Below are 27410 nucleotides of genomic sequence, written 5' to 3'. Positions count from 1 at the left end.
CAAACTCTCTGGAAGTTTTTAGGCCGTTTCCTCGTATTTGGCGTCAGACATTTCACCAGTGTGTCAGATACGCACCGTTTTCCATTCATCTTGTCCTAGTTCAGTCAAAGTTCCAAATCTGAAGCACCATGTTTCTTTCCCTTCTCTCTGGAAAACGTTCTGTTTCTCCCATTGCTGCACACATTCTATCCCTGGAGACCTCGTCTGACGCAGCTGGACCTTCCCTCCATCCTGCTCTGTGCTTGAGACATGTCTTGGTTCTTCTCACTCACTCCTTCTCCCTTTGGCTGGTCTGTCCACTGTTGAGCCCTGGTGCTTGAGAGGGACGTCCTACAGCAGGTGGCAGCACCGTCCCAACTTTGAGCCCTGCGATGCCAAGTCTCTGAGACAGGGATTCACAGCCACTCCCCTGCAGAGCCATGGACAGGTGGGAGGGGAGAGCCTGCAGGCACACGGGTGGGGCTCCGGGACCCTAGAGGAGTCCTGTGTTTGCTTAGAGACCCTCACACAGCTCAGGGGTGATCCAGCCCTCAACCAGGGCATGCATTATACAAGCAGGAAACTCGTGTGTAAATAAACAAGAAGTAATAGGGGCTCAAAACACCAACAAGGAAAGGGAAGCCTCAGGGAGCCTTCAGCTGGCCCAACACACACCTGGACGGCGTATAAAAGGCCCACAGCCCTGAGCCATGCTCACACACTCACTCACTCACTCACACACACTCACATCCTCACCCTCCTCCAGCCCCACCACTTCCACCATGGCTTCCTCTGCCCTGTCTGTCTGCTCCAGTGACCTGAGCTACAGCAGCCGGGTCTGCCTGCCCGGGTCCTGTGACTCCCGCACCGGCTCCTCCTGGCAGGTGGACGACTGTCCAGAGAGCTGCTGCGAGCCCCCCTGCTGTGCCCCCAGCTGCTGCGCCCCGGCCCCCCGCCTGACCCTCCTCTGCGCCCCAGTGAGCTGCGAGTCCAGCCCCTGCTGCCAGCCAGGCTGCAGCAGCTCCTGCCTGGCCTCGTCCTGCCAGCAGTCTAGCTGCCAGCCCTCCTGCTGCACCTCCTCCCCTTGCAAGCAGGCCTGCTGTGAGCCCGTCTGCTGCAAGCCTGTCTGCTGCACACCTGTCTGCTGCAGGCCTGTCTGCTGCACACCTGTCTGCTGCAGGCCTGTCTGCTGCACACCTGTCTGCTGTGAGGCCTCCCCCTGTTCTACTTCCTCATCTTGCAAGCAGTCTAGCTGCCAGTCCTCCTGCTGCACCTCCTCCCCCTGCCAGCAAGACTGCTGTGAGCCTGTCTGCTGCAGGCCCATCTGCTGCACACCTGTCTGCTGCAGGCCTGTCTGCTGCACACCTCTCTGCTGCAGGCCCGTGTGCTGTGAGTCCTCCCCCTGCTCAGCCTCCTTGTGCTGCCAGCCCAACCCCTGCTCCTCGGTTAGTTGCAGACCCTCCTCCTCCCTGTCCCTTATCTGCCGTCCTGTGTGCCGCCCCGCCTGCTGTGTGCCCACCTCCTCCTGCCAGCCCAGCTGCTGTCGCCCGGCCTCCTGTGTATCCCTACTCTGTCGGCCCGCGTGCTCCCGCCCTGCTTGCTGTGTCCCAACCTCAGCCCCAGAGCCCTGTTGCTGACCCGGCACATTGCCAACTCCTTCCAGGGCCAACGCTGACTTTCACCTGAAATTTCTGTAGCCTTAGGCCAGTCTGGGGTCTCCTTCTGTCCCAGAGTTTCCTGTGAGCAGCCTGGGCTGGCTCCTGGTTCCCTCCAGGCCCTGAGTGTCAGCCAGCATGCGGCTCTCCATCCTTCTTGGTCATGGATTTTGTCCTGATCTAGGTGAGGGGGCTGCTTGTTAACAAATAAAGTCATTGTCAAGCCCTCTCTGTGCCTTGAGTGCATATCTTTCAAACCCTGGGAAAGACCTTTGTTGTGGACAGTGGTCTGGGCTGGTTTAGAATCCTGGCCTTGACTTGTATCCAGGACAGTAACATCATCAGGCACGGCTAACCACGCCCTGCTACTCTCTGCCAGGGTGTCCTGAGGCCATAGATCGACGGCAGCCTCCAGTCCAGAGTACCCTGCTCACCTGTACACCCCTGCATGAAGTGAGTGATGGGGTGGCAGTGGGGCATATGTCCAGGCCCCAGGTTTGCACACTGGGAACATGGGGCTTCCCTAGGGACAAAGAAAACCCCGTTTAGTAAACATCTGCCTTGAATATGTAAAACTTACTCCAGAATCAGCTTCAGACAGGCAGGTGCCAGCCGTTCCCAAGTGCCCTGGACAGGAGTGTGAGTGCTTCCCTCTGTGTGCGAAGGTCTGGATGGTGAGAGCCACATGCGGTGATGTTGGGAGCCTGTGTGAGTCAGGTTCTCCAGAGAAAGAACCCATAAGACATGTGCACGTATGCAGAGACTGATGTTGAGGAGCTAGCTCACACAGTTTGGAGGCGGGCAAGACCCAAATCTGCAGGGTGAGCTTCCTGGGAAGAGTTGGTGTTGCAGCTACAGATGACCAGCTGGTAGAATCTCTTTCTCCTTGGGGGGGGCCTCAGTCTGTTCTCAAGGTCTTCAACTCTTGGGTGTAGCCCACCCTCATTTTGTAGGGCAATCTGTTTTACTCCTAGTCCACTGATTTCAGTCTTGATCTCACCTAAAAAGCAACTATGTCATGACATCCAGCAATGTTTACCCAGACAACTGGGCACCGTGGCCTGGTCAGTTGACTCTTGAAACTATCCATCACAGGGACCGACAGCCAAGGGGGATGGGCTGTTTGGTAATGCAGGTGCTCGCTGGGCGATGCCCTCAGGAATTCAAGTTCTAAGGCAGCTATCCCTTTTGGGAAATATGGGGAGGAGGGACATACCCTGGCCCTTCAGGACAGTGCTGGACCTGCGTGGCAGTGTGAAGGGCCTTGACTTGGGGCCTCAAATATATTTGTGCCTATTATAATATGCATGCGTGTGTGCTGAGTTGCCTGAAGTGTGTCTGAGTCTTAGTGACCTTATGGGCTGTAAGCTGCCCGACTCTTCTGTCCATGAGCTTCTCCAGGCAAGAGTCAGGAGTGGGCCTCTGTGCCCTCCTCCAGGGCTCCTCCTGACCCAGGGGTCAAATCTGGGTCTGCTGCAGCTCATGCTGGTAGCGAATCCTTCACTGCTGAGCCAGACAGGAACCCAGCTGTTATAATAGCCACATTTAAAGTGAAAAAAGACAGGTAGAGTTTATTTAATTACATTTTATTAACCCAATACATGCAAAATGTTTAAAGAGATGGGAATACCAGACCACCTTACCTGTCTCCTGAGAATCCTGTACGTGGGTCAAGAAGCAATTATTACAACTAGATATGTAACAGTAGACTGGTTCCAAATTGGGAAAGGAGTATCAAGGCTGTATATTGTCATCCTGCTTATTTAGCTTATATGCAGTGTACATCATAGAAATGCCAGGCGGGATGAAGTACAAGCTGGAATCAAGATGGCTAGGAGAAATATCAACAAGCTCAGTGATGCAGATGATACCACCCTTATGGCAGAAAGTGAAGAGAAACTAAAGAGCCTCTTGATGAGGGTGAAAGAGCAGAGTGAAAAAGCTGACATGAAACTCAACATTCAAAAAACTAAGATCATAGCATCTGGTCCCATCATTTCATGGGAAATAGATGGGGAAACAATGGGAACAGTGACAGACTTTATTTTGGGGGGCTCCAAAATCACTGCAGATGGCTGTGATTTCATGACTGCAGCCATGAAATTAAAAGATGCTTGCTCCTTAGAAGAAAGGCTATGACCAACCTAAACAGCATATTAAGAAGTAGAGACATTACTTTGCCAACAAAGGTCTGTCTAGTCAAAGCTGTAGTTTTTCCAGTAGTCATGTACGTATGTGAGAGTTGGACTATAAAGAAGGCTGAGCACCAAAGAATTGATACTTTTGAACTATAGTGTTGGAGAAGACTCTTGAGAGTCCCTTGGACAGCAAGGAGATCAAGCCTGACTATTCATTGGAAGGACTGATGCTAAAGCTGAAGCTCCAATACTTTGGCCACCTGATTTGAAGAGCTGACTCATTAGACAAGACTCTAATGTTGGGAAAGACTGACGGCAAAAGGAGAAGCGGGCGGCAGAGGGTGAGATGCTTCGATAGCATCATCGACTCAGTGGGTATGAATTTGAGCAAACTCTGGGAGATAGTGGAGGACAGAGGAACCTGGCGTGCTGCAGTCCATAGGGTCACAAAGAATTGGAATTAGCTTAGCGACTGATCAACAACAATCCAAAAGCTTAGTGTTTCAATACATCTGATATTAATGAAGTATCAGAACCTCACCAGGGTCACTGGCTGGGAAGGATCAGACTTTGCGTGTATCAACAGAACCCATCTCTCTGGCTGTTTAGACTTTTCTTCCTTTTCTTCTCACCTACACCTGCCCAATTCCTCATGTGCTCCTGTATATTTCCTCACTTGGCCGTTTGTCTTCTTTCTTTCTGGTTTTTGTTCTTAAGATTTTTTTAACCTGGACCTTTTTTAAAGTCTTTATTGAATTTGTTACCACATTGCTTCTTTTTTGTGTTTCGGGTTTTCTGGCTGAGGGCTGTGTGGCATCTTGGCACCCTGACCAGGGACTGAACCCACACCCCATGCACTTGAATTTGGATCCTAAACCACTGGACCTCCAGGGGAGTCCCATCATTTGTTTTGTTTCTTTAAATGTTTCTCCAAGAGGGAAACATGAAAAGAGTGTTTTCCAAGCTCTTGCTTATGTGAAAATACACTGCTGTTCTCTTTACTTGAGGAAGATATAAGGGGCTTCCCAAGTGGCACCACTGGTAAAGACTTGGCCTGCCAATGCAGGAGAAAGATATAATAATTTGAAAAAAGGAAAAATGAGCTTTAGTCCCCAGTGTTCCCCCAGAAGCTCTGTGTCTTTCACTGTTTGGTGGGAGAGGTCCGGGGTCCGCCTGGTAATAGTTCATTTCCAGACCAGACTGTCAGCCGTTTGTTCCTGCCTGGAGATGGAGCTGCCCTTCATTCAGTTCATTTACAAACTGCCAATTTGGAAAACTCAGCAGTGGCCACAGGACTCGAGTATGTCAGTTTTCATTCCAATCCCTAAGAAAGGCAATGCCAAAGAATACTCAAACTACCACACAATTGCACTCGTCTCACATGCTAGCAAAATCATGCTCAAAATTCTCCAAGACAGGCTTCAACAACGTGAACTGTGAACTACCAGATGTCTGAGCTGGTTTTAGAAACGGCAGAGAAACCAGAGATCAAATTGCTAGCATCTGATAGATCATCAAAAAAGCAAGAGAGTTCCAGAAAAACATCTATTTCTGCTTTACTGAGTATGCCAAAGCCTTTGACTGTGTGGATCACAGTAAATGTGGAAAATTCTGAAAGAGATGGGAATACCAGACCATCTGACCTTCCTCTTGAGAAATCTGTATACAGGTCAGGAAGCAACAGTTAGAACTGGACATGGAACAACAGACTGGTTCCAAATAGGAAAAGGAATACATCAAGGCTGTTTATTGTCACCGTGCTTATTTAACTTATATGCAGAGTACATCATGTGAAATGCTGGGCTGGAAGAAGCACAAGCTGGAATCAAGATTGCCGGGAGAAATATCAGTAACCTCAGATATGCAGATGACACCACCCTTATGGCAGAAAGTGAAGAAGAACTAAAGAGCTTCTTGATGAAAGTGAAAGTGGAGACTGAAAAGGTTGGCTTAAAGCTCAACATTCAGAAAACAAAGATCATGGCATGTGGTCCCATTACTTCATGGCAAATAGATGGGGAAACAGTGGAAACGGTGTCAGACTTTATTTTGGGGGGAGCTCCAAAATCACTGCAGATGGTGACTGCAGCCATGAAATAAAAAGACACTTATTCCTTACAAGAAAAGTTTTGACCAACCAAGGCAGCATATTCAAAAGCAGAGACATTACTTTGCCAACAAAGGTCCATCTAGTCAAGGCTATGGTTTTTCCAGTAGTTGTGTATGAATGTGAGAGTTGGACTATAAAGAAAGCTGAGCACCAAAGAATTGATGCATTTGAACTGTGGTGTTGGAGAAGACTCTTGAGAGTCCCTTGGACTGCAAGAGATCTAACCAGTCCATCCTAAAGAAAATAAGTCCTGAATGTTCATTGGAAGGACTGATGCCGAAGCTGAAACTCCAATCCTTTGGCCACCTGATGCAAAGAGCTGACTCATTTGAAAAGACCCTGATGGGGGAAAGATTGAAGGAAGGAAGAGAAGGGGACGACAGAGGATGAGGTGGTTTGATGGTATCACTAACTCAATGGATATGAGTTTGAGTAAACTCCAGGAGTTGGTGATGGACAGGGAGGCCTGACCTGCTGCAGTCCATGGGGTCACAGTTGGACATGACTGAGCGACTGAACTGAACTGACTGAATGTATGTTTATGGTGGGCCCCAAAAATCCGATGCTCTTGAATTCATGAGGCCCTTCCAGTCCAAACACACCCACCTTGGTGCGCTCAGCTGAGAGTGGTTCGAGTTCATCCTGTCTTTACTGTTCTATCCTAGCTCTTCCTTCTTCCTTGTTAGCAACTGAGCAATCACGTTTGGTGTCAGCGAAACACATGGTCTGTTTATTACATTTTCTCTCATCATATTCAGGGTTTATGCTTTACCTCTGTTGGGCTTCCCTTGTGGCTCAGCTGGTAAAGAATCTGCCTGCAGTGCAGGAGACCTGGGTTCGATCCCTGGGTTGGGAAGATCCCCTGGAGAAGGGAAAGGCTACCCACTCCAGTATTCTGGCCTGGAGAATTCCTTGGACTGTATAATCTATGGGGTCACAAAAAGTCAGGCACAACTGAGCAAATTTCACTACACTCTGTTGGAATAAGAAGTGGCACCTCACTCTACTATTCCTGCCTAGAGATTTCCATGGACAGAGGAACCTGGCGGGCTACAGTCCATGGGGTCACAAAGAGTCGGACATGACTGAGCCCCTGAGCAAGCATGCATACTTTACCTCTGTGGAGTGGAGGAAGTAGCAGTGTTTGTGCTGAAAACCACAGAGTTGATTTTCTGTGGTGTTAATTTTGCTGTTTCCCGCCTCTGTTGTAAATTTTCAGCTCAGCTGCCTGGTGCTAAACTTCCTTGGACACATGCTTCCTTCTGCCTGTAACACTGAAGTTGGCCTGGAGAAAGGCCTGTGTAAGAGCCTCAATCCTATATACAGATGGCTGGCTTCCAGTCCCAGTCCTGATACTTTGGGATGTGTGACCTGGAGATGGTTGCTTAACTTCTCTGTGCCTGGGCTTCCTCACCTATTTACAGAAACTTCCTTGCTCAGTGGATGTGAAATCAAGTGACTTGGTAGGTGTAGAGCATTCAGATCACCACCTGGCCTAGAACAGGTGCTCAGACAGTGTCATCTGACTCCACAGCCATGGTAAGGGTCAACATGATGACCACTGCCCAGATGTGACCATCTTCCCCAGAGTCAGCCCTTGCTGACTTGCTGTTCCAGGCTCCCTGGGACCACGTCTTCTTGTATCCACAAGGAAAACCAACTCTTGCCTGAGCTTTACTTCTGGGTGTTGCCTCGGGTCCTCGAGTCTCCGCTGCTCACACGTGGTTCTCCAGGAGGAGACCCTCCCTCTCTCTGGGTCTTTCAGGGCATCGCCCTTGAGGAAGGCAAACTCTGGCCAGAGGGGCAGGTTGCTTGGCTGAGAAGTATGGGGTGCACAGGGTGTGCTGTGAGCAGTTGGGTCTAGGTGAAAGGTTGATGAACGCGGCCCCTGACTCAGACACCTGTGAGCGCTGCTCCCTGAAGAGATCTCCTAACAGACTCCACATATGACCGCGCTCCATTAATGCTCCTCTCAGGCACACTGGCTGGGCTGCAGGGGACTGGATGTCCCTCTCACCATGCTTCCTGCTGGCAGAGCAGCTTCTGGGGGGAGTGCCAGGATCTGCCACCAGCCCCTGCTGAACATGACCCTCACCTGGTTCCACGGTCATATCTCCTGAACCACTTGCATTTTACAGACGAGTACATGTCACATTACACCTAAGTTTAAAAATTGTAAAACTCAAAATATTATTAAAAGTACTGCACCTCAAACAGAGGAGAGCTCAACATCTAAATTCACCAATTTAGAGATATGATCACCTCTAAACCTCACTCAGCATTGTTCCTGTTGTTCAGTCGCTCAGTCATGTCCCACTCTTCGTGGCCCCATGGACTACAGCACAGCAGGCTTCCCTGTCCTTCACCATCTCCCAGAGCTTGCACAAACTCGTGTCCATTAAGTCAATGATACTATATAACCAGCTTGTCCTCTGTTGTCCCCTTCTCTTCCTGCTTTAATCTTGCCCAGCATCAGAGTCTTTTCTAATGAGTCAGCTCTTTCAATCAGTGGCCAAACGATTGGAGCTTCAGCTTCAGCATCAGTCCTTCCAGTGAATATTCAGGGTTCATTTCATGTAGGATCTTACCTAGATATTTTCTGTATCTTTTCTGGAGCCAAACAAAGGAGAAATGGAAAAACATCCTGCAACATGGGATATTTACGCTCACAGGTTTAATGAGTGAAAACAATTGTGGAAACAATGCCAGCACTAATGAGGGGCTCCTGCCGCCAGCTCTCAACCCCAACAAAGAAGGGAGGGCCTGGGAGTCTCCTATGGGGACAACACAAGCCAGGGGCCAGGTATAAAAGCCCTGCATCCCCAAGCACCTCACACACAGCTCATACAGTCACACACACTCAAACCCTCCTCCAGCCCCACCACCTCCACCATGGCAGCCTCCACCCTGTCCGTCTGCTCCAGCGACCTGAGCTATGACTGCCCAGAGAGCTGCTGCGAGCCCCCCTGCTGTGCCCCCAGCTGCTGCGCCCCGGCCCCCCGCCTGACCCTCCTCTGCGGCCCAGTGAGCTGCGAGTCCAGCCCCTGCTGCCAGCCAGGCTGCAGCAGCTCCTGCCTGGCCTCGTCCTGCCAGCAGTCTAGCTGCCAGCCCTCCTGCTGCACCTCCTCCCCCTGCCCGCAGGCCTGCTGTAAGCCCGTCTGCTGCAAGCCTGTCTGCTACAGGCCTGTCTGCTGCAGGCCTGTCTGCTGCACACCTGTCTGCTGTGAGGCCTCCCCCTGTTCTACTTCCTCATCTTGCAAGCAGTCTAGCTGCCAGTTCTCCTGCTGCACCTCCTCCCCCTGCCAGCAAGACTGCTGTGAGCCTGTCTGCTGCAAGCCTGTCTGCTGCAGGCCCGTCTGCTGCACACCTGTCTGCTGCAGGCCTGTCTGCTGCACCCCTGTCTGCTGCAGGCCCGTCTGCTGCACACCTCTCTGCTGCAGGCCCGTGTGCTGTGAGTCCTCCCCCTGCTCAGCCGCCTTGTGCTGCCAGCCCAACCCCTGCTCCTCGGTTAGTTGCAGACCCTCCTCCTCCCTTTCCCTTCTCTGCCGTCCTGTGTGCCGCCCCGCCTGCTGTGTGCCCACCTCCTCCTGCCAGCCCAGCTGCTGTCGCCCGGCCTCCTGTGTATCCCTGCTCTGTCGGCCCGCGTGCTCCCGCCCTGCTTGCTGCGTCCCAGCCTCAGCCCCAGAGCCCTGTTGCTGACCCGGCACATTGCCAACTCCTTCCAGGGCCAACGCTGACTTTCACCTGAAATTTCTGTAGCCTTAGGCCAGTCTGGGGTCTCCTTCTGTCCCAGAGTTTCCTGTGAGCAGCCTGGGCTGGCTCCTGGTTCCCTCCAGGCCCTGAGTGTCAGCCAGCATGCGGCTCTCCATCCTTCTTGGTCATGGATTTTGTCCTGATCTAGGTGAGGGGGCTGCTTGTTAACAAATAAAGTCATTGTCAAGCCCTCTCTGTGCCTTGAGTGCATATCTTTCAAACCCTGGGAAAGACCTTTGTTGTGGACAGCGGTCTGGGCTGGTTTAGAATCCTGGCCTTGAGTTGTATCCAGGACTGTAACATCATCAGGCACGGCTAACCACGCCCTGCTACTCTCGGCCAGGGTGTCCTGAGGCCATAGATCGACGGCAGCCTCCAGTCCAGAGTACCCTGCTCACCTGTACACCCCTGCATGAAGTGAGTGATGGGGTGGCAGTGGGGCATATGTCCAGGCCCCAGGTTTGCACACTGGGAACATGGGGCTTCCCTAGGGACAAAGAAAACCCCGTTTAGTAAACATCTGCCTTGAATATGTAAAGCTTACTCCAGAATCAGCTTCAGACAGGCAGGTGCCAGCCGTTCCCAAGTGCCCTGGACAGGAGTGTGAGTGCTTCCCTCTGTGTGCGAAGGTCTGGATGGTGAGAGCCACATGCGGTGATGTTGGGAGCCTGTGTGAGTCAGGTTCTCCAGAGAAAGAACCCATAAGACATGTGCACGTATGCAGAGACTGATGTTGAGGAGCTGGCTCACACAGTTTGGAGGCGGGCAAGACCCAAATCTGCAGGGTGAGCTTCCTGGGAAGAGTTGGTGTTGCAGCTACAGATGACCAGCTGGTAGAATCTCTTTCTCCTTGGGGGGCCTCAGTCTGTTCTCAAGGTCTTCAACTCTTGGGTGTAGCCCACCCACATTTTGTAGGGCAATCTGTTTTACTCCTAGTCCACTGATTTCAGTCTTGATCTCACCTAAAAAGCAACTATGTCATGACATCCAGCAATGTTTACCCAGACAACTGGGCACCGTGGCCTGGTCAGTTGACTCTTGAAACTATCCATCACAGGGACCGACAGCCAAGGGGGATGGGCTGTTTGGTAATGTAGGTGCTCGCTGGGCGATGCCCTCAGGAATTCAAGTTCTAAGGCAGCTATCCCTTTTGGGAAATATGGGGAGGAGGGACATACCCTGGCCCTTCAGGGCAGTGCTGGACCTGCGTGGCAGTGTGAAGGGCCTTGACTTGGGGCCTCAAATGTATTTGTGCCTATTATAATATGCATGCGTGTGTGCTGAGTTGCCTGAAGCGTGTCTGAGTCTTAGTGACCTTATGGGCTGTAAGCTGCCCGACTCTTCTGTCCATGAGCTTCTCCAGGCAAGAGTCAGGAGTGGGCCTCTGTGCCCTCCTCCAGGGCTCCTCCTGACCCAGGGGTCAAATCTGGGTCTGCTGCAGTTCATGCTGGTAGCGAATCCTTCACTGCTGAGCCAGACAGGAACCCAGCTGTTATAATAGCCACATTTAAAGTGAAAAAAGACAGGTAGAGTTTATTTAATTACGTTTTATTAACGCAATACATGCAAAATGTTTAAAGAGATGGGAATACCAGACCACCTTACCTGTCTCCTGAGAATCCTGTACGTGGGTCAAGAAGCAATTATTACAACTAGATATGTAACAGTAGACTGGTTCCAAATTGGGAAAGGAGTATCAAGGCTCTATATTGTCATTCTGCTGCATATTAAGAAGTAGAGACATTACTTTGCCAACAAAGGTCTGTCTAGTCAAAGCTGTAGTTTTTCCAGTAGTCATGTATGTATGTGAGAGTTGGACTATAAAGAAGGCTGAGCACCAAAGAATTGATACTTTTGAACTATAGTGTTGGAGAAGACTCTTGAGAGTCCCTTGGACAGCAAGGAGATCAAGCCTGACTATTCATTGGAAGGACTGATGCTAAAGCTGAAGCTCCAATACTTTGGCCACCTGATTTGAAGAGCTGACTCATTAGACAAGACTCTAATGTTGGGAAAGACTGACGGCAAAAGGAGAAGCGGGCGGCAGAGGGTGAGATGCTTCGATAGCATCATCGACTCAGTGGGTATGAATTTGAGCAAACTCTGGGAGATAGTGGAGGACAGAGGAACCTGGCGTGCTGCAGTCCATAGGGTCACAAAGAATTGGAATTAGCTTAGCGACTGATCAACAACAATCCAAAAGCTTAGTGTTTCAATACATCTGATATTAATGAAGTATCAGAACCTCACCAGGGTCACTGGCTGGGAAGGATCAGACTTTGCGTGTATCAACAGAGCCCATCTCTCTGGCTGTTTAGACTTTTCTTCCTTTTCTTCTCACCTACACCTGCCCAATTCCTCATGTGCTCCTGTATATTTCCTCACTTGGCCGTTTGTCTTCTTTCTTTCTGGTTTTTGTTCTTAAGATTTTTTTAACCTGGACCTTTTTTAAAGTCTTTATTGAATTTGTTACCACATTGCTTCTTTTTTGTGTTTCGGGTTTTCTGGCTGAGGGCTGTGTGGCATCTTGGCACCCTGACCAGGGACTGAACCCACACCCCATGCACTTGAATTTGGATCCTAAACCACTGGACCTCCAGGGGAGTCCCATCATTTGTTTTGTTTCTTTAAATGTTTCTCCAAGAGGGAAACATGAAAAGAGTGTTTTCCAAGCTCTTGCTTATGTGAAAATACACTGCTGTTCTCTTTACTTGAGGAAGATATAAGGGGCTTCCCAAGTGGCACCACTGGTAAAGACTTGGCCTGCCAATGCAGGAGAAAGATATAATAATTTGAAAAAAGGAAAAATGAGCTTTAGTCCCCAGTGTTCCCCCAGAAGCTCTGTGTCTTTCACTGTTTGGTGGGAGAGGTCCGGGGTCCGCCTGGTAATAGTTCATTTCCAGACCAGACTGTCAGCCGTTTGTTCCTGCCTGGAGATGGAGCTGCCCTTCATTCAGTTCATTTACAAACTGCCAATTTGGAAAACTCAGCAGTGGCCACAGGACTCGAGTATGTCAGTTTTCATTCCAATCCCTAAGAAAGGCAATGCCAAAGAATACTCAAACTACCACACAATTGCACTCGTCTCACATGCTAGCAAAATCATGCTCAAAATTCTCCAAGACAGGCTTCAACAACGTGAACTGTGAACTACCAGATGTCTGAGCTGGTTTTAGAAACGGCAGAGAAACCAGAGATCAAATTGCTAGCATCTGATAGATCATCAAAAAAGCAAGAGAGTTCCAGAAAAACATCTATTTCTGCTTTACTGAGTATGCCAAAGCCTTTGACTGTGTGGATCACAGTAAATGTGGAAAATTCTGAAAGAGATGGGAATACCAGACCATCTGACCTTCCTCTTGAGAAATCTGTATACAGGTCAGGAAGCAACAGTTAGAACTGGACATGGAACAACAGACTGGTTCCAAATAGGAAAAGGAATACATCAAGGCTGTTTATTGTCACCGTGCTTATTTAACTTATATGCAGAGTACATCATGTGAAATGCTGGGCTGGAAGAAGCACAAGCTGGAATCAAGATTGCCGGGAGAAATATCAGTAACCTCAGATATGCAGATGACACCACCCTTATGGCAGAAAGTGAAGAAGAACTAAAGAGCTTCTTGATGAAAGTGAAAGTGGAGACTGAAAAGGTTGGCTTAAAGCTCAACATTCAGAAAACAAAGATCATGGCATCTGGTCCCATCACTTCATGGCAAATAGATGGGGAAACAGTGGAAACGGTGTCAGACTTTATTTTGGGGGGAGCTCCAAAATCACTGCAGATGGTGACTGCAGCCATGAAATAAAAAGACACTTATTCCTTACAAGAAAAGTTTTGACCAACCAAGGCAGCATATTCAAAAGCAGAGACATTACTTTGCCAACAAAGGTCCATCTAGTCAAGGCTATGGTTTTTCCAGTAGTTGTGTATGGATGTGAGAGTTGGACTATAAAGAAAGCTGAGCACCGAAGAATTGATGCATTTGAACTGTGGTGTTGGAGAAGACTCTTGAGAGTCCCTTGGACTGCAAGAGATCTAACCAGTCCATCCTAAAGAAAATAAGTCCTGAATGTTCATTGGAAGGACTGATGCCGAAGCTGAAACTCCAATCCTTTGGCCACCTGATGCAAAGAGCTGACTCATTTGAAAAGACCCTGATGGGGGAAAGATTGAAGGAAGGAAGAGAAGGGGACGACAGAGGATGAGGTGGTTTGATGGTATCACTAACTCAATGGATATGAGTTTGAGTAAACTCCAGGAGTTGGTGATGGACAGGGAGGCCTGACCTGCTGCAGTCCATGGGGTCACAGTTGGACATGACTGAGCGACTGAACTGAACTGACTGAATGTATGTTTATGGTGGGCCCCAAAAATCCGATGCTCTTGAATTCATGAGGCCCTTCCAGTCCAAACACACCCACCTTGGTGCGCTCAGCTGAGAGTGGTTCGAGTTCATCCTGTCTTTACTGTTCTATCCTAGCTCTTCCTTCTTCCTTGTTAGCAACTGAGCAATCACGTTTGGTGTCAGCGAAACACATGGTCTGTTTATTACATTTTCTCTCATCATATTCAGGGTTTATGCTTTACCTCTGTTGGGCTTCCCTTGTGGCTCAGCTGGTAAAGAATCTGCCTGCAGTGCAGGAGACCTGGGTTCGATCCCTGGGTTGGGAAGATCCCCTGGAGAAGGGAAAGGCTACCCACTCCAGTATTCTGGCCTGGAGAATTCCTTGGACTGTATAATCTATGGGGTCACAAAAAGTCAGGCACAACTGAGCAAATTTCACTACACTCTGTTGGAATAAGAAGTGGCACCTCACTCTACTATTCCTGCCTAGAGATTTCCATGGACAGAGGAACCTGGCGGGCTACAGTCCATGGGGTCACAAAGAGTCGGACATGACTGAGCCCCTGAGCAAGCATGCATACTTTACCTCTGTGGAGTGGAGGAAGTAGCAGTGTTTGTGCTGAAAACCACAGAGTTGATTTTCTGTGGTGTTAATTTTGCTGTTTCCCGCCTCTGTTGTAAATTTTCAGCTCAGCTGCCTGGTGCTAAACTTCCTTGGACACATGCTTCCTTCTGCCTGTAACACTGAAGTTGGCCTGGAGAAAGGCCTGTGTAAGAGCCTCAATCCTATATACAGATGGCTGGCTTCCAGTCCCAGTCCTGATACTTTGGGATGTGTGACCTGGAGATGGTTGCTTAACTTCTCTGTGCCTGGGCTTCCTCACCTATTTACAGAAACTTCCTTGCTCAGTGGATGTGAAATCAAGTGACTTGGTAGGTGTAGAGCATTCAGATCACCACCTGGCCTAGAACAGGTGCTCAGACAGTGTCATCTGACTCCACAGCCATGGTAAGGGTCAACATGATGACCACTGCCCAGATGTGACCATCTTCCCCAGAGTCAGCCCTTGCTGACTTGCTGTTCCAGGCTCCCTGGGACCACGTCTTCTTGTATCCACAAGGAAAACCAACTCTTGCCTGAGCTTTACTTCTGGGTGTTGCCTCGGGTCCTCGAGTCTCCGCTGCTCACACGTGGTTCTCCAGGAGGAGACCCTCCCTCTCTCTGGGTCTTTCAGGGCATCGCCCTTGAGGAAGGCAAACTCTGGCCAGAGGGGCAGGTTGCTTGGCTGAGAAGTATGGGGTGCACAGGGTGTGCTGTGAGCAGTTGGGTCTAGGTGAAAGGTTGATGAACGCGGCCCCTGACTCAGACACCTGTGAGCGCTGCTCCCTGAAGAGATCTCCTAACAGACTCCACATATGACCGCGCTCCATTAATGCTCCTCTCAGGCACACTGGCTGGGCTGCAGGGGACTGGATGTCCCTCTCACCATGCTTCCTGCTGGCAGAGCAGCTTCTGGGGGGAGTGCCAGGATCTGCCACCAGCCCCTGCTGAACATGACCCTCACCTGGTTCCACGGTCATATCTCCTGAACCACTTGCATTTTACAGACGAGTACATGTCACATTACACCTAAGTTTAAAAATTGTAAAACTCAAAATATTATTAAAAGTACTGCACCTCAAACAGAGGAGAGCTCAACATCTAAATTCACCAATTTAGAGATATGATCACCTCTAAACCTCACTCAGCATTGTTCCTGTTGTTCAGTCGCTCAGTCATGTCCCACTCTTCGTGGCCCCATGGACTACAGCACAGCAGGCTTCCCTGTCCTTCACCATCTCCCAGAGCTTGCACAAACTCGTGTCCATTAAGTCAATGATACTATATAACCAGCTTGTCCTCTGTTGTCCCCTTCTCTTCCTGCTTTAATCTTGCCCAGCATCAGAGTCTTTTCTAATGAGTCAGCTCTTTCAATCAGTGGCCAAACGATTGGAGCTTCAGCTTCAGCATCAGTCCTTCCAGTGAATATTCAGGGTTCATTTCATGTAGGATCTTACCTAGATATTTTCTGTATCTTTTCTGGAGCCAAACAAAGGAGAAATGGAAAAACATCCTGCAACATGGGATATTTACGCTCACAGGTTTAATGAGTGAAAACAATTGTGGAAACAATGCCAGCACTAATGAGGGGCTCCTGCCGCCAGCTCTCAACCCCAACAAGGAAGGGAGGGCCTGGGAGTCTCCTATGGGGACAACACAAGCCAGGGGCCAGGTATAAAAGCCCTGCATCCCCAAGCACCTCACACACAGCTCATACAGTCACACACACTCAAACCCTCCTCCAGCCCCACCACCTCCACCATGGCAGCCTCCACCCTGTCCGTCTGCTCCAGCGACCTGAGCTATGACTGCCCAGAGAGCTGCTGCGAGCCCCCCTGCTGTGCCCCCAGCTGCTGCGCCCCGGCCCCCCGCCTGACCCTCCTCTGCGCCCCAGTGAGCTGCGAGTCCAGCCCCTGCTGCCAGCCAGGCTGCAGCAGCTCCTGCCTGGCCTCGTCCTGCCAGCAGTCTAGCTGCCAGCCCTCCTGCTGCACCTCCTCCCCCTGCCCGCAGGCCTGCTGTAAGCCCGTCTGCTGCAAGCCTGTCTGCTACAGGCCTGTCTGCTGCAGGCCTGTCTGCTGCACACCTGTCTGCTGTGAGGCCTCCCCCTGTTCTACTTCCTCATCTTGCAAGCAGTCTAGCTGCCAGTTCTCCTGCTGCACCTCCTCCCCCTGCCAGCAAGACTGCTGTGAGCCTGTCTGCTGCAAGCCTGTCTGCTGCAGGCCCGTCTGCTGCACACCTGTCTGCTGCAGGCCTGTCTGCTGCACCCCTGTCTGCTGCAGGCCCGTCTGCTGCACACCTCTCTGCTGCAGGCCCGTGTGCTGTGAGTCCTCCCCCTGCTCAGCCGCCTTGTGCTGCCAGCCCAACCCCTGCTCCTCGGTTAGTTGCAGACCCTCCTCCTCCCTTTCCCTTCTCTGCCGTCCTGTGTGCCGCCCCGCCTGCTGTGTGCCCACCTCCTCCTGCCAGCCCAGCTGCTGTCGCCCGGCCTCCTGTGTATCCCTGCTCTGTCGGCCCGCGTGCTCCCGCCCTGCTTGCTGCGTCCCAGCCTCAGCCCCAGAGCCCTGTTGCTGACCCGGCACATTGCCAACTCCTTCCAGGGCCAACGCTGACTTTCACCTGAAATTTCTGTAGCCTTAGGCCAGTCTGGGGTCTCCTTCTGTCCCAGAGTTTCCTGTGAGCAGCCTGGGCTGGCTCCTGGTTCCCTCCAGGCCCTGAGTGTCAGCCAGCATGCGGCTCTCCATCCTTCTTGGTCATGGATTTTGTCCTGATCTAGGTGAGGGGGCTGCTTGTTAACAAATAAAGTCATTGTCAAGCCCTCTCTGTGCCTTGAGTGCATATCTTTCAAACCCTGGGAAAGACCTTTGTTGTGGACAGCGGTCTGGGCTGGTTTAGAATCCTGGCCTTGAGTTGTATCCAGGACTGTAACATCATCAGGCACGGCTAACCACGCCCTGCTACTCTCGGCCAGGGTGTCCTGAGGCCATAGATCGACGGCAGCCTCCAGTCCAGAGTACCCTGCTCACCTGTACACCCCTGCATGAAGTGAGTGATGGGGTGGCAGTGGGGCATATGTCCAGGCCCCAGGTTTGCACACTGGGAACATGGGGCTTCCCTAGGGACAAAGAAAACCCCGTTTAGTAAACATCTGCCTTGAATATGTAAAGCTTACTCCAGAATCAGCTTCAGACAGGCAGGTGCCAGCCGTTCCCAAGTGCCCTGGACAGGAGTGTGAGTGCTTCCCTCTGTGTGCGAAGGTCTGGATGGTGAGAGCCATGTGCGGTGATGTTGGGAGCCTGTGTGAGTCAGGTTCTCCAGAGAAAGAACCCATAAGACATGTGCACGTATGCAGAGACTGATGTTGAGGAGCTGGCTCACACAGTTTGGAGGCGGGCAAGACCCAAATCTGCAGGGTGAGCTTCCTGGGAAGAGTTGGTGTTGCAGCTACAGATGACCAGCTGGTAGAATCTCTTTCTCCTTGGGGGGCCTCAGTCTGTTCTCAAGGTCTTCAACTCTTGGGTGTAGCCCACCCACATTTTGTAGGGCAATCTGTTTTACTCCTAGTCCACTGATTTCAGTATTGATCTCACCTAAAAAGCAACTATGTCATGACATCCAGCAATGTTTACCCAGACAACTGGGCACCGTGGCCTGGTCAGTTGACTCTTGAAACTATCCATCACAGGGACCGACAGCCAAGGGGGATGGGCTGTTTGGTAATGCAGGTGCTCGCTGGGCGATGCCCTCAGGAATTCAAGTTCTAAGGCAGCTATCCCTTTTGGGAAATATGGGGAGGAGGGACATACCCTGGCCCTTCAGGACAGTGCTGGACCTGCGTGGCAGTGTGAAGGGCCTTGACTTGGGGCCTCAAATGTATTTGTGCCTATTATAATATGCATGCGTGTGTGCTGAGTTGCCTGAAGCGTGTCTGAGTCTTAGTGACCTTATGGGCTGTAAGCTGCCCGACTCTTCTGTCCATGAGCTTCTCCAGGCAAGAGTCAGGAGTGGGCCTCTGTGCCCTCCTCCAGGGCTCCTCCTGACCCAGGGGTCAAATCTGGGTCTGCTGCAGTTCATGCTGGTAGCGAATCCTTCACTGCTGAGCCAGACAGGAACCCAGCTGTTATAATAGCCACATTTAAAGTGAAAAAAGACAGGTAGAGTTTATTTAATTACATTTTATTAACCCAATACATGCAAAATGTTTAAAGAGATGGGAATACCAGACCACCTTACCTGTCTCCTGAGAATCCTGTACGTGGGTCAAGAAGCAATTATTACAACTAGATATGTAACAGTAGACTGGTTCCAAATTGGGAAAGGAGTATCAAGGCTCTATATTGTCATTCTGCTGCATATTAAGAAGTAGAGACATTACTTTGCCAACAAAGGTCTGTCTAGTCAAAGCTGTAGTTTTTCCAGTAGTCATGTATGTATGTGAGAGTTGGACTATAAAGAAGGCTGAGCACCAAAGAATTGATACTTTTGAACTATAGTGTTGGAGAAGACTCTTGAGAGTCCCTTGGACAGCAAGGAGATCAAGCCTGACTATTCATTGGAAGGACTGATGCTAAAGCTGAAGCTCCAATACTTTGGCCACCTGATTTGAAGAGCTGACTCATTAGACAAGACTCTAATGTTGGGAAAGACTGACGGCAAAAGGAGAAGCGGGCGGCAGAGGGTGAGATGCTTCGATAGCATCATCGACTCAGTGGGTATGAATTTGAGCAAACTCTGGGAGATAGTGGAGGACAGAGGAACCTGGCGTGCTGCAGTCCATAGGGTCACAAAGAATTGGAATTAGCTTAGCGACTGATCAACAACAATCCAAAAGCTTAGTGTTTCAATACATCTGATATTAATGAAGTATCAGAACCTCACCAGGGTCACTGGCTGGGAAGGATCAGACTTTGCGTGTATCAACAGAACCCATCTCTCTGGCTGTTTAGACTTTTCTTCCTTTTCTTCTCACCTACACCTGCCCAATTCCTCATGTGCTCCTGTATATTTCCTCACTTGGCCGTTTGTCTTCTTTCTTTCTGGTTTTTGTTCTTAAGATTTTTTTAACCTGGACCTTTTTTAAAGTCTTTATTGAATTTGTTACCACATTGCTTCTTTTTTGTGTTTCGGGTTTTCTGGCTGAGGGCTGTGTGGCATCTTGGCACCCTGACCAGGGACTGAACCCACACCCCATGCACTTGAATTTGGATCCTAAACCACTGGACCTCCAGGGGAGTCCCATCATTTGTTTTGTTTCTTTAAATGTTTCTCCAAGAGGGAAACATGAAAAGAGTGTTTTCCAAGCTCTTGCTTGTGTGAAAATACACTGCTGTTCTCTTTACTTGAGGAAGATATAAGGGGCTTCCCAAGTGGCACCACTGGTAAGACTTGGCCGGCCAATGCAGGAGAAAGATGTAATAATTTGAAAAAAGGAAAAATGAGCTTTAGTCCCCAGTGTTCCCCCAGAAGCTCTGTGTCTTTCACTGTTTGGTGGGAGAGGTCCGGGGTCTGCCTGGTAATAGTTCATTTCCAGACCAGACTGTCAGCCGTTTGTTCCTGCCTGGAGATGGAGCTGCCCTTCATTCAGTTCATTTACAAACTGCCAATTTGGAAAACTCAGCAGTGGCCACAGGACTCGAATAAGTCAGTTTTCATTCCGATCCCTAAGAAAGGCAATGCCAAAGAATACTCAAACTACCACACAATTGCACTCGTCTCACATGCTAGCAAAATCATGCTCAAAATTCTCCAAGACAGGCTTCAACAACGTGAACTGTGAACTACCAGATGTCTGAGCTGGTTTTAGAAACGGCAGAGAAACCAGAGATCAAATTGCTAGCATCTGATAGATCACCAAAAAAGCAAGAGAGTTCCAGAAAAACATCTATTTCTGCTTTACTGAGTATGCCAAAGCCTTTGACTGTGTGGATCACAGTAAATGTGGAAAATTCTGAAAGAGATGGGAATACCAGACCATCTGACCTTCCTCTTGAGAAATCTGTATACAGGTCAGGAAGCAACAGTTAGAACTGGACATGGAACAACAGACTGGTTCCAAATAGGAAAAGGAATACATCAAGGCTGTTTATTGTCACCGTGCTTATTTAACTTATATGCAGAGTACATCATGTGAAATGCTGGGCTGGAAGAAGCACAAGCTGGAATCAAGATTGCCGGGAGAAATATCAGTAACCTCAGATATGCAGATGACACCACCCTTATGGCAGAAAGTGAAGAAGAACTAAAGAGCTTCTTGATGAAAGTGAAAGTGGAGACTGAAAAGGTTGGCTTAAAGCTCAACATTCAGAAAACAAAGATCATGGCATCTGGTCCCATCACTTCATGGCAAATAGATGGGGAAACAGTGGAAACGGTGTCAGACTTTATTTTGGGGGGAGCTCCAAAATCACTGCAGATGGTGACTGCAGCCATGAAATAAAAAGACACTTATTCCTTACAAGAAAAGTTTTGACCAACCAAGGCAGCATATTCAAAAGCAGAGACATTACTTTGCCAACAAAGGTCCATCCAGTCAAGGCTATGGTTTTTCCAGTAGTTGTGTATGGATGTGAGAGTTGGACTATAAAGAAAGCTGAGCACCGAAGAATTGATGCATTTGAACTGTGGTGTTGGAGAAGACTCTTGAGAGTCCCTTGGACTGCAAGAGATCTAACCAGTCCATCCTAAAGAAAATAAGTCCTGAATGTTCATTGGAAGGACTGATGCCGAAGCTGCAACTCCAATCCTTTGGCCACCTGATGCGAAGAGCTGACTCATTTGAAAAGACCCTGATGGGGGAAAGATTGAAGGAAGGAGGAGAAGGGGACGACAGAGGATGAGGTGGTTTGATGGTATCACTAACTCAATGGATATGAGTTTGAGTAAACTCCAGGAGTTGGTGATGGACAGGGAGGCCTGACCTGCTGCAGTCCATGGGGTCACAGTTGGACATGACTGAGCGACTGAACTGAACTGACTGAATGTATGTTTATGGTGGGCCCCAAAAATCCGATGCTCTTGAATTCATGAGGCCCTTCCAGTCCAAACACACTCACCTTGGTGCGCTCAGCTGAGAGTGGTTCGAGTTCATCCTGTCTTTACTGTTCTATCCTAGCTCTTCCTTCTTCCTTGTTAGCAACTGAGCAATCACGTTTGGTGTCAGCGAAACACATGGTCTGTTTATTACATTTTCTCTCATCATATTCAGGGATTTATGCTTTACCTCTGTTGGGCTTCCCTTGTGGCTCAGCTGGTAAAGAATCTGCCTGCAGTGCAGGAGACCTGGGTTCGATCCCTGGGTTGGGAAGATCCCCTGGAGAAGGGAAAGGCTACCCACTCCAGTATTCTGGCCTGGAGAATTCCTTGGACTGTATAATCTATGGGGTCACAAAAAGTCAGACACAACCTAGCAAATTTCACTACACTCTGTTGGAATAAGAAGTGGCACCTCACTCTACTATTCCTGCCTAGAGATTTCCATGGACAGAGGAACCTGGTGGGCTACAGTCCATGGGGTCACAAAGAGTCGGACACGACTGAGCCCCTGAGCAAGCATGCATACTTTACCTCTGTGGAGTGGAGGAAGTAGCAGTGTTTGTGCTGAAAACCACAGAGTTGATTTTCTGTGGTGTTAATTTTGCTGTTTCCCGCCTCTGTTGTAAATTTTCAGCTCAGCTGCCTGGTGCTAAACTTCCTTGGACACATGCTTCCTTCTGCCTGTAACACTGAAGTTGGCCTGGAGAAAGGCCTGTGTAAGAGCCTCAATCCTATATACAGATGGCTGGCTTCCAGTCCCAGTCCTGATACTTTGGGATGTGTGACCTGGAGATGGTTGCTTAACTTCTCTGTGCCTGGGCTTCCTCACCTATTTACAGAAACTTCCTTGCTCAGTGGATGTGAAATCAAGTGACTTGGTAGGTGTAGAGCATTCAGATCACCACCTGGCCTAGAACAGGTGCTCAGACAGTGTCATCTGACTCCACAGCCATGGTAAGGGTCAACATGATGACCACTGCCCAGATGTGACCATCTTCCCCAGAGTCAGCCCTTGCTGACTTGCTGTTCCAGGCTCCCTGGGACCACGTCTTCTTGTATCCACAAGGAAAACCAACTCTTGCCTGAGCTTTACTTCTGGGTGTTGCCTCGGGTCCTCGAGTCTCCGCTGCTCACTCGTGGTTCTCCAGGAGGAGACCCTCCCTCTCTCTGGGTCTTTCAGGGCATCGCCCTTGAGGAAGGCAAACTCTGGCCAGAGGGGCAGGTTGCTTGGCTGAGAAGTATGGGGTGCACAGGGTGTGCTGTGAGCAGTTGGGTCTGGGTGAAAGGTTGATGAACGCGGCCCCTGACTCAGACACCTGTGAGCGCTGCTCCCTGAAGAGATCTCCTAACAGACTCCACATATGACCGCGCTCCATTAATGCTCCTCTCAGGCACACTGGCTGGGCTGCAGGGGACTGGATGTCCCTCTCACCATGCTTCCTGCTGGCAGAGCAGCTTCTGGGGGGAGTGCCAGGATCTCCCACCAGCCCCTGCTGAACATGACCCTCACCTGGTTCCACGGTCATATCTCCTGAACCACTTGCATTTTACAGGCGAGTACATGTCACATTACACCTAAGTTTAAAAATTGTAAAACTCAAAATATTATTAAAAGTACTGCACCTCAAACAGAGGAGAGCTCAACATCTAAATTCACCAATTTAGAGATATGATCACCTCTAAACCTCACTCAGCATTGTTCCTGTTGTTCAGTCGCTCAGTCATGTCCCACTCTTCGTGGCCCCATGGACTACAGCACAGCAGGCTTCCCTGTCCTTCACCATCTCCCAGAGCTTGCACAAACTCGTGTCCATTAAGTCAATGATACTATATAACCAGCTTGTCCTCTGTTGTCCCCTTCTCTTCCTGCTTTAATCTTGCCCAGCATCAGAGTCTTTTCTAATGAGTCAGCTCTTTCAATCAGTGGCCAAACGATTGGAGCTTCAGCTTCAGCATCAGTCCTTCCAGTGAATATTCAGGGTTCATTTCATGTAGGATCTTACCTAGATATTTTCTGTATCTTTTCTGGAGCCAAACAAAGGAGAAATGGAAAAACATCCTGCAACATGGGATATTTACGCTCACAGGTTTAATGAGTGAAAACAATTGTGGAAACAATGCCAGCACTAATGAGGGGCTCCTGCCGCCAGCTCTCAACCCCAACAAGGAAGGGAGGGCCTGGGAGTCTCCTATGGGGACAACACAAGCCAGGGGCCAGGTATAAAAGCCCTGCATCCCCAAGCACCTCACACACAGCTCATACAGTCACACACACTCAAACCCTCCTCCAGCCCCACCACCTCCACCATGGCAGCCTCCACCCTGTCCGTCTGCTCCAGCGACCTGAGCTATGACTGCCCAGAGAGCTGCTGCGAGCCCCCCTGCTGTGCCCCCAGCTGCTGTGCTCCGGCCCCTCGCCTGACCCTCCTCTGTGCCCCAGTGAGCTGTGAGTCCAGGCCCTGCTGCCAGCCCTCCTGCTGCACCTCCTCTCCCTGCCAGCAGGCCTGCTGTGAGCCTGTCTGCTGCACACCTGTCTGCTGCACGCCTGTCTGCTGTGAGGCTTCCCCATGCTCAACGTCCCCATGTTGCCAGCTGCCTAGCTGCCAGTCCTCCTGTTGTACCTCCTCGCCCTGCCAGCAGGCCTGCTGCGAGCCCATCTGCTGCAGGCCTGTCTGCTGCACCCCTGTCTGCTGCAGGCCTGTCTGCTGCACACCTGTCTGCTGCAGGCCCGTGTGCTGTGAGGCCTCCCCCTGCTCAGCCCCCTCATCTTGCTGCAGACCCTCCACCTCTGTGTCCCTCCTCTGCCGCCCCGTGTGCCGCCCCGCCTGCTGTGTGCCCAAGTCCTCCTGCCAGCCCAGCTGCTGCCGCCCGGCCTCCTCCGTGTCCCTGCTCTGCAGGCCCACATGCTCCCGCCCGGCTTGCTGCATCCCAACCTCGGCCCCAGAGCCCTGCTGCTGACCTGGCATGTGTCCCCAGAGCCAGCCGAGCACAGGTTCCACCTGTGACTTGGTCCTCTGTCCTGATCTGGGCTGGTTGGTTTCCCTCACTCAGGACTGGGTCCCTGATGTGCCCTCTGTCCTGACTGACTGACCTCTCACTCCTGCCCCAGGAACCCCGACCTCATGGCTCCCTGGGGCTTCTGCATCCCAGGAGTCGCCTCCAGCTGTCTCTGGGTCACCTGCGCCCCTACCCCTCCAGATCCTCTAGCTGGGTCACTTGGCCTGGACTTCCAACCAGTCAGCGCCCCCTCAGGCACCTGGATAAATAAACACACGTCATTACCTAATCTGCTCCGTTCCTGTGGTTCTCTGGTGCGATGGGTGCAGGGGTGGAAGGAAGCACACGATTGTGACCTGACACTAGTCTCCTCCAGCCGAGAGCATTTCTGTTGGGAAGCGAGTGTGTTAGTCACTCAGTCATGTCCGACTCTCTGAGACCCCATAGACTGTAGCCCACCAGGTTCCTCTGTCCATGGAGTTCTCCAGGCAAGAATACTGGAGTGGGTTGCTATTCCCTTCTCCAGGGGAGCTTCCTGACTCAGGGGTCGAACCTGGATCTCCTGCATTGCAGGCAGGTTCTTTACTGTCTGAGTTACTGTGGAAGCCCCGGGAGTAGGTGACTGAGACCCCAAAGGGCATTGGCCTGACCCCTCTGGGCAGGGCCGCCAGGTGGGGCTCCTGCTTCTCCAAGAAGTCAGTGCCCGCTCAGGCCCTGGCCCGCGGCTGCTCCCCTGCAGACCTGTCATGGTCTGGGGGTTTCTCAGGGTCCCTGGACTGTTCTTGCCCACTTGAAACATATGGGCCAACTGGCCCCTTGAGTCCACTCCATGCGGGTGGCCTAAGGACCCCATGTAACACAATCTGTATGTGGCTGGGGTCACCCCTTTTGGTCCGCCAGTGGGTCTGCACTTTTAGCAGAAATGTGGTGGGAGTGGGGAGGGCTGCTCCAACCGTGTGGGGTGAGAGGGCCTGGATGACACTCCCACCCAATTGATCCAGAGAGCTAACAAGGTCAGGACACAAGGAGGTTGAGATGCTGGACTTGAGGAGGACAGCACAGGCCCACCTGGGAGGGGAAAGAAACTGAGTGGGTCTCACAGCTGCCCAGCTCACCCCCTCGAGAATGATTCTAGCACCCGGGCCAGTAACCCAGGTGAAGCGCCATGGATCCCTCAGTTTTAGAGCTGCTCTGCGAACCAGGGGCAGCTAGTGTCCGGGGTCAGGATGCCAGAGAGAAGAGAGCTGTTCTGAGGAACTCCCCTGTCCAAGGAGGGTCTCCCTTAAGTGTCCCCTGAGAAATGATAAGCAAACAGGTGTGAGGCTGAGCCTGGGAAAACCCATAAAGTTAGCTGGACTGATTCACAGAGATGACAGAGAGCCTTAAAAGGACCTGCCCCCACTGCCTGTTGGAAATATTCATAAGTCTCAGGACATGGGGTGGCTCTTCCGAAGGATGTTGCCTCAACTCTGAGAGAAAATGGGAATGAAAGTGAGAAATTAGCACAGACCCCGCAGATATTAAAAGGAAATGCAATAAGCAATTAAGGTGATATGGACTCATGCCTTGATCAGATCAGTTGCTCAGTCGTGTCCGACTCTTTGCAACCCCATGAATCCCAGCACGCCAGGCCTCCCTGTCCATCACCAACTCCCGGAATTCACTCAGACTCATGTCCATCGAGTCAGTGATGCCATCCAGCCATCTCATCCTCTGTCATCCCCTTCTCCTCTTGCCCCCAATCCCTCCCAGCATCAGAGTCTTTTCCAATGAGTCAACTCTTTGCAGGACGTGGCCAAAGTACTGGAATTTCAGCCTTAGCATCATTCCTTCCAAAGAAATCCCAGGGCTGATCTCCTTTAGAATGAACTGGTTGGATCTCCTTGCGGTCCAAGGGACTCTCAAGAGTCTTCTCCAACACCACAGTTCAAAAGCATCAATTCTTCTGTACTCAGCCTTCTTCACAGTCCAACTCTCACATCCATACATGACCATAGGAAAAACCATAGCCTTGACTAGACAGACCTTTGTTGGCAAAGTAATGTCTCTGCTTTTGAATATGCTATCTAGTTGGTCATAACTTTCCTTCCAAGGAGTAAGCGTCTTTTAATTTCACGGCTGCAGTCACCATCTGCAGTGATTTTGGAGCCCCCCAAAATCAAGTCTGACACTCTTTCCACTGTTTCCCCCTCTATTTCCCGTGAAGTGATGGGACAGGATGCCATGATCTTCATTTTCTGAATGTTGAGCTTTAAGCCAACTTTTTGACTCTCCACTTTCACCTTCATCAAGAGGCTTTTTAGTTCCTCTTCACTTTCTGCCATAAGGATGGTGTCATCTGCATATCTGAGGTTACTGATATTTCTCCCGGCAATCTTGATTCCAGCTGGTGTTTCTTCCAGTCCAGCATTTCTCATGATGTACTCTGCATATAAGTTAAATAAACAGGGTGACAATATACAGCCTTGATGTACTCCCTTTCCTATTTGGAACCAGTCTGTTGTTCCATGTCCAGTTCTAACTGTTGGGGAAGTGCAAGGTTGAATTATGCTAAGGTAGTGCTGCTGCTGCTAAGTTGCGTCAGTGACATCTGACTCAGTGTGACCCCATAAATGGCAGCCCACCAGGCTCCCCCATCCCTGGGATTCTCCAGGCAAGAACACTGGAGTGGGTTGCCATTTCCTTCTCCAATGCATGAAAGTGAAAAGTGAAAGTGAAGTCGCTCGGTCGTGTCTGACTCTTAGCGACCCCATGGATGGCAGCCTTCCAGGCTCCTCCGTCCATGGGATTTTCCGGGCAAGA

The 27410-nt window shown here is 50.5% G+C and overlaps 5 protein-coding genes across 9 annotated transcripts in view; all 5 read left to right on the top strand.

Annotated features, from left to right (window-relative positions):
• TSPEAR (thrombospondin type laminin G domain and EAR repeats) overlaps positions 1–27410 on the top strand; it is a 182433-nt gene that overhangs the window by 109978 nt on the left and 45045 nt on the right. The gene's annotated exons all lie outside the window — the stretch shown is intronic.
• LOC129644258 (keratin-associated protein 10-12-like) lies at positions 762–1727 on the top strand. Of its 3 annotated transcripts, XM_055569804.1 has the most exons (3): positions 762–1148; positions 1191–1331; positions 1374–1727. In XM_055569804.1, the coding sequence occupies exons 1-3, from the start codon at positions 762–764 to the stop codon at positions 1614–1616; spliced, it is 771 nt and encodes a 256-aa protein (XP_055425779.1). In that variant the 3' UTR covers positions 1617–1727. The 3 variants fall into 3 exon arrangements, with proteins under 3 accessions (XP_055425779.1, XP_055425780.1, XP_055425778.1); XM_055569805.1 differs by having other exon boundaries at positions 762–1267; positions 1436–1727; XM_055569803.1 differs by having other exon boundaries at positions 762–1331.
• LOC129644263 (keratin-associated protein 10-3-like) lies at positions 8775–9614 on the top strand. 2 transcript variants are annotated; one of them, XM_055569811.1, is made up of 3 exons: positions 8775–9157; positions 9233–9262; positions 9401–9614. In XM_055569811.1, exons 1-3 carry the CDS (start codon positions 8775–8777, stop codon positions 9579–9581), a joined length of 594 nt encoding a protein of 197 aa, XP_055425786.1. In that variant the 3' UTR covers positions 9582–9614. The 2 variants fall into 2 exon arrangements, with proteins under 2 accessions (XP_055425786.1, XP_055425785.1); XM_055569810.1 differs by having other exon boundaries at positions 8775–9322.
• LOC129644259 (keratin-associated protein 10-3-like) lies at positions 16347–17186 on the top strand. 2 transcript variants are annotated; one of them, XM_055569807.1, is made up of 3 exons: positions 16347–16729; positions 16805–16834; positions 16973–17186. In XM_055569807.1, exons 1-3 carry the CDS (start codon positions 16347–16349, stop codon positions 17151–17153), a joined length of 594 nt encoding a protein of 197 aa, XP_055425782.1. In that variant the 3' UTR covers positions 17154–17186. The 2 variants fall into 2 exon arrangements, with proteins under 2 accessions (XP_055425782.1, XP_055425781.1); XM_055569806.1 differs by having other exon boundaries at positions 16347–16894.
• Positions 23919–24569, top strand: LOC129644268 (keratin-associated protein 10-8-like). The gene has a single exon (XM_055569816.1). It carries the CDS (start codon positions 23919–23921, stop codon positions 24567–24569), a length of 651 nt encoding a protein of 216 aa, XP_055425791.1.

Source organism: Bubalus kerabau, chromosome 2 (genome assembly GCF_029407905.1).
Source record: "Bubalus kerabau isolate K-KA32 ecotype Philippines breed swamp buffalo chromosome 2, PCC_UOA_SB_1v2, whole genome shotgun sequence".
NCBI classification, from domain to species: Eukaryota; Metazoa; Chordata; class Mammalia; order Artiodactyla; family Bovidae; genus Bubalus; species Bubalus kerabau.
The sequence above is the reverse complement of the archived record's forward strand: the minus strand, read 5'-3'. Positions and strand labels throughout refer to the sequence as shown.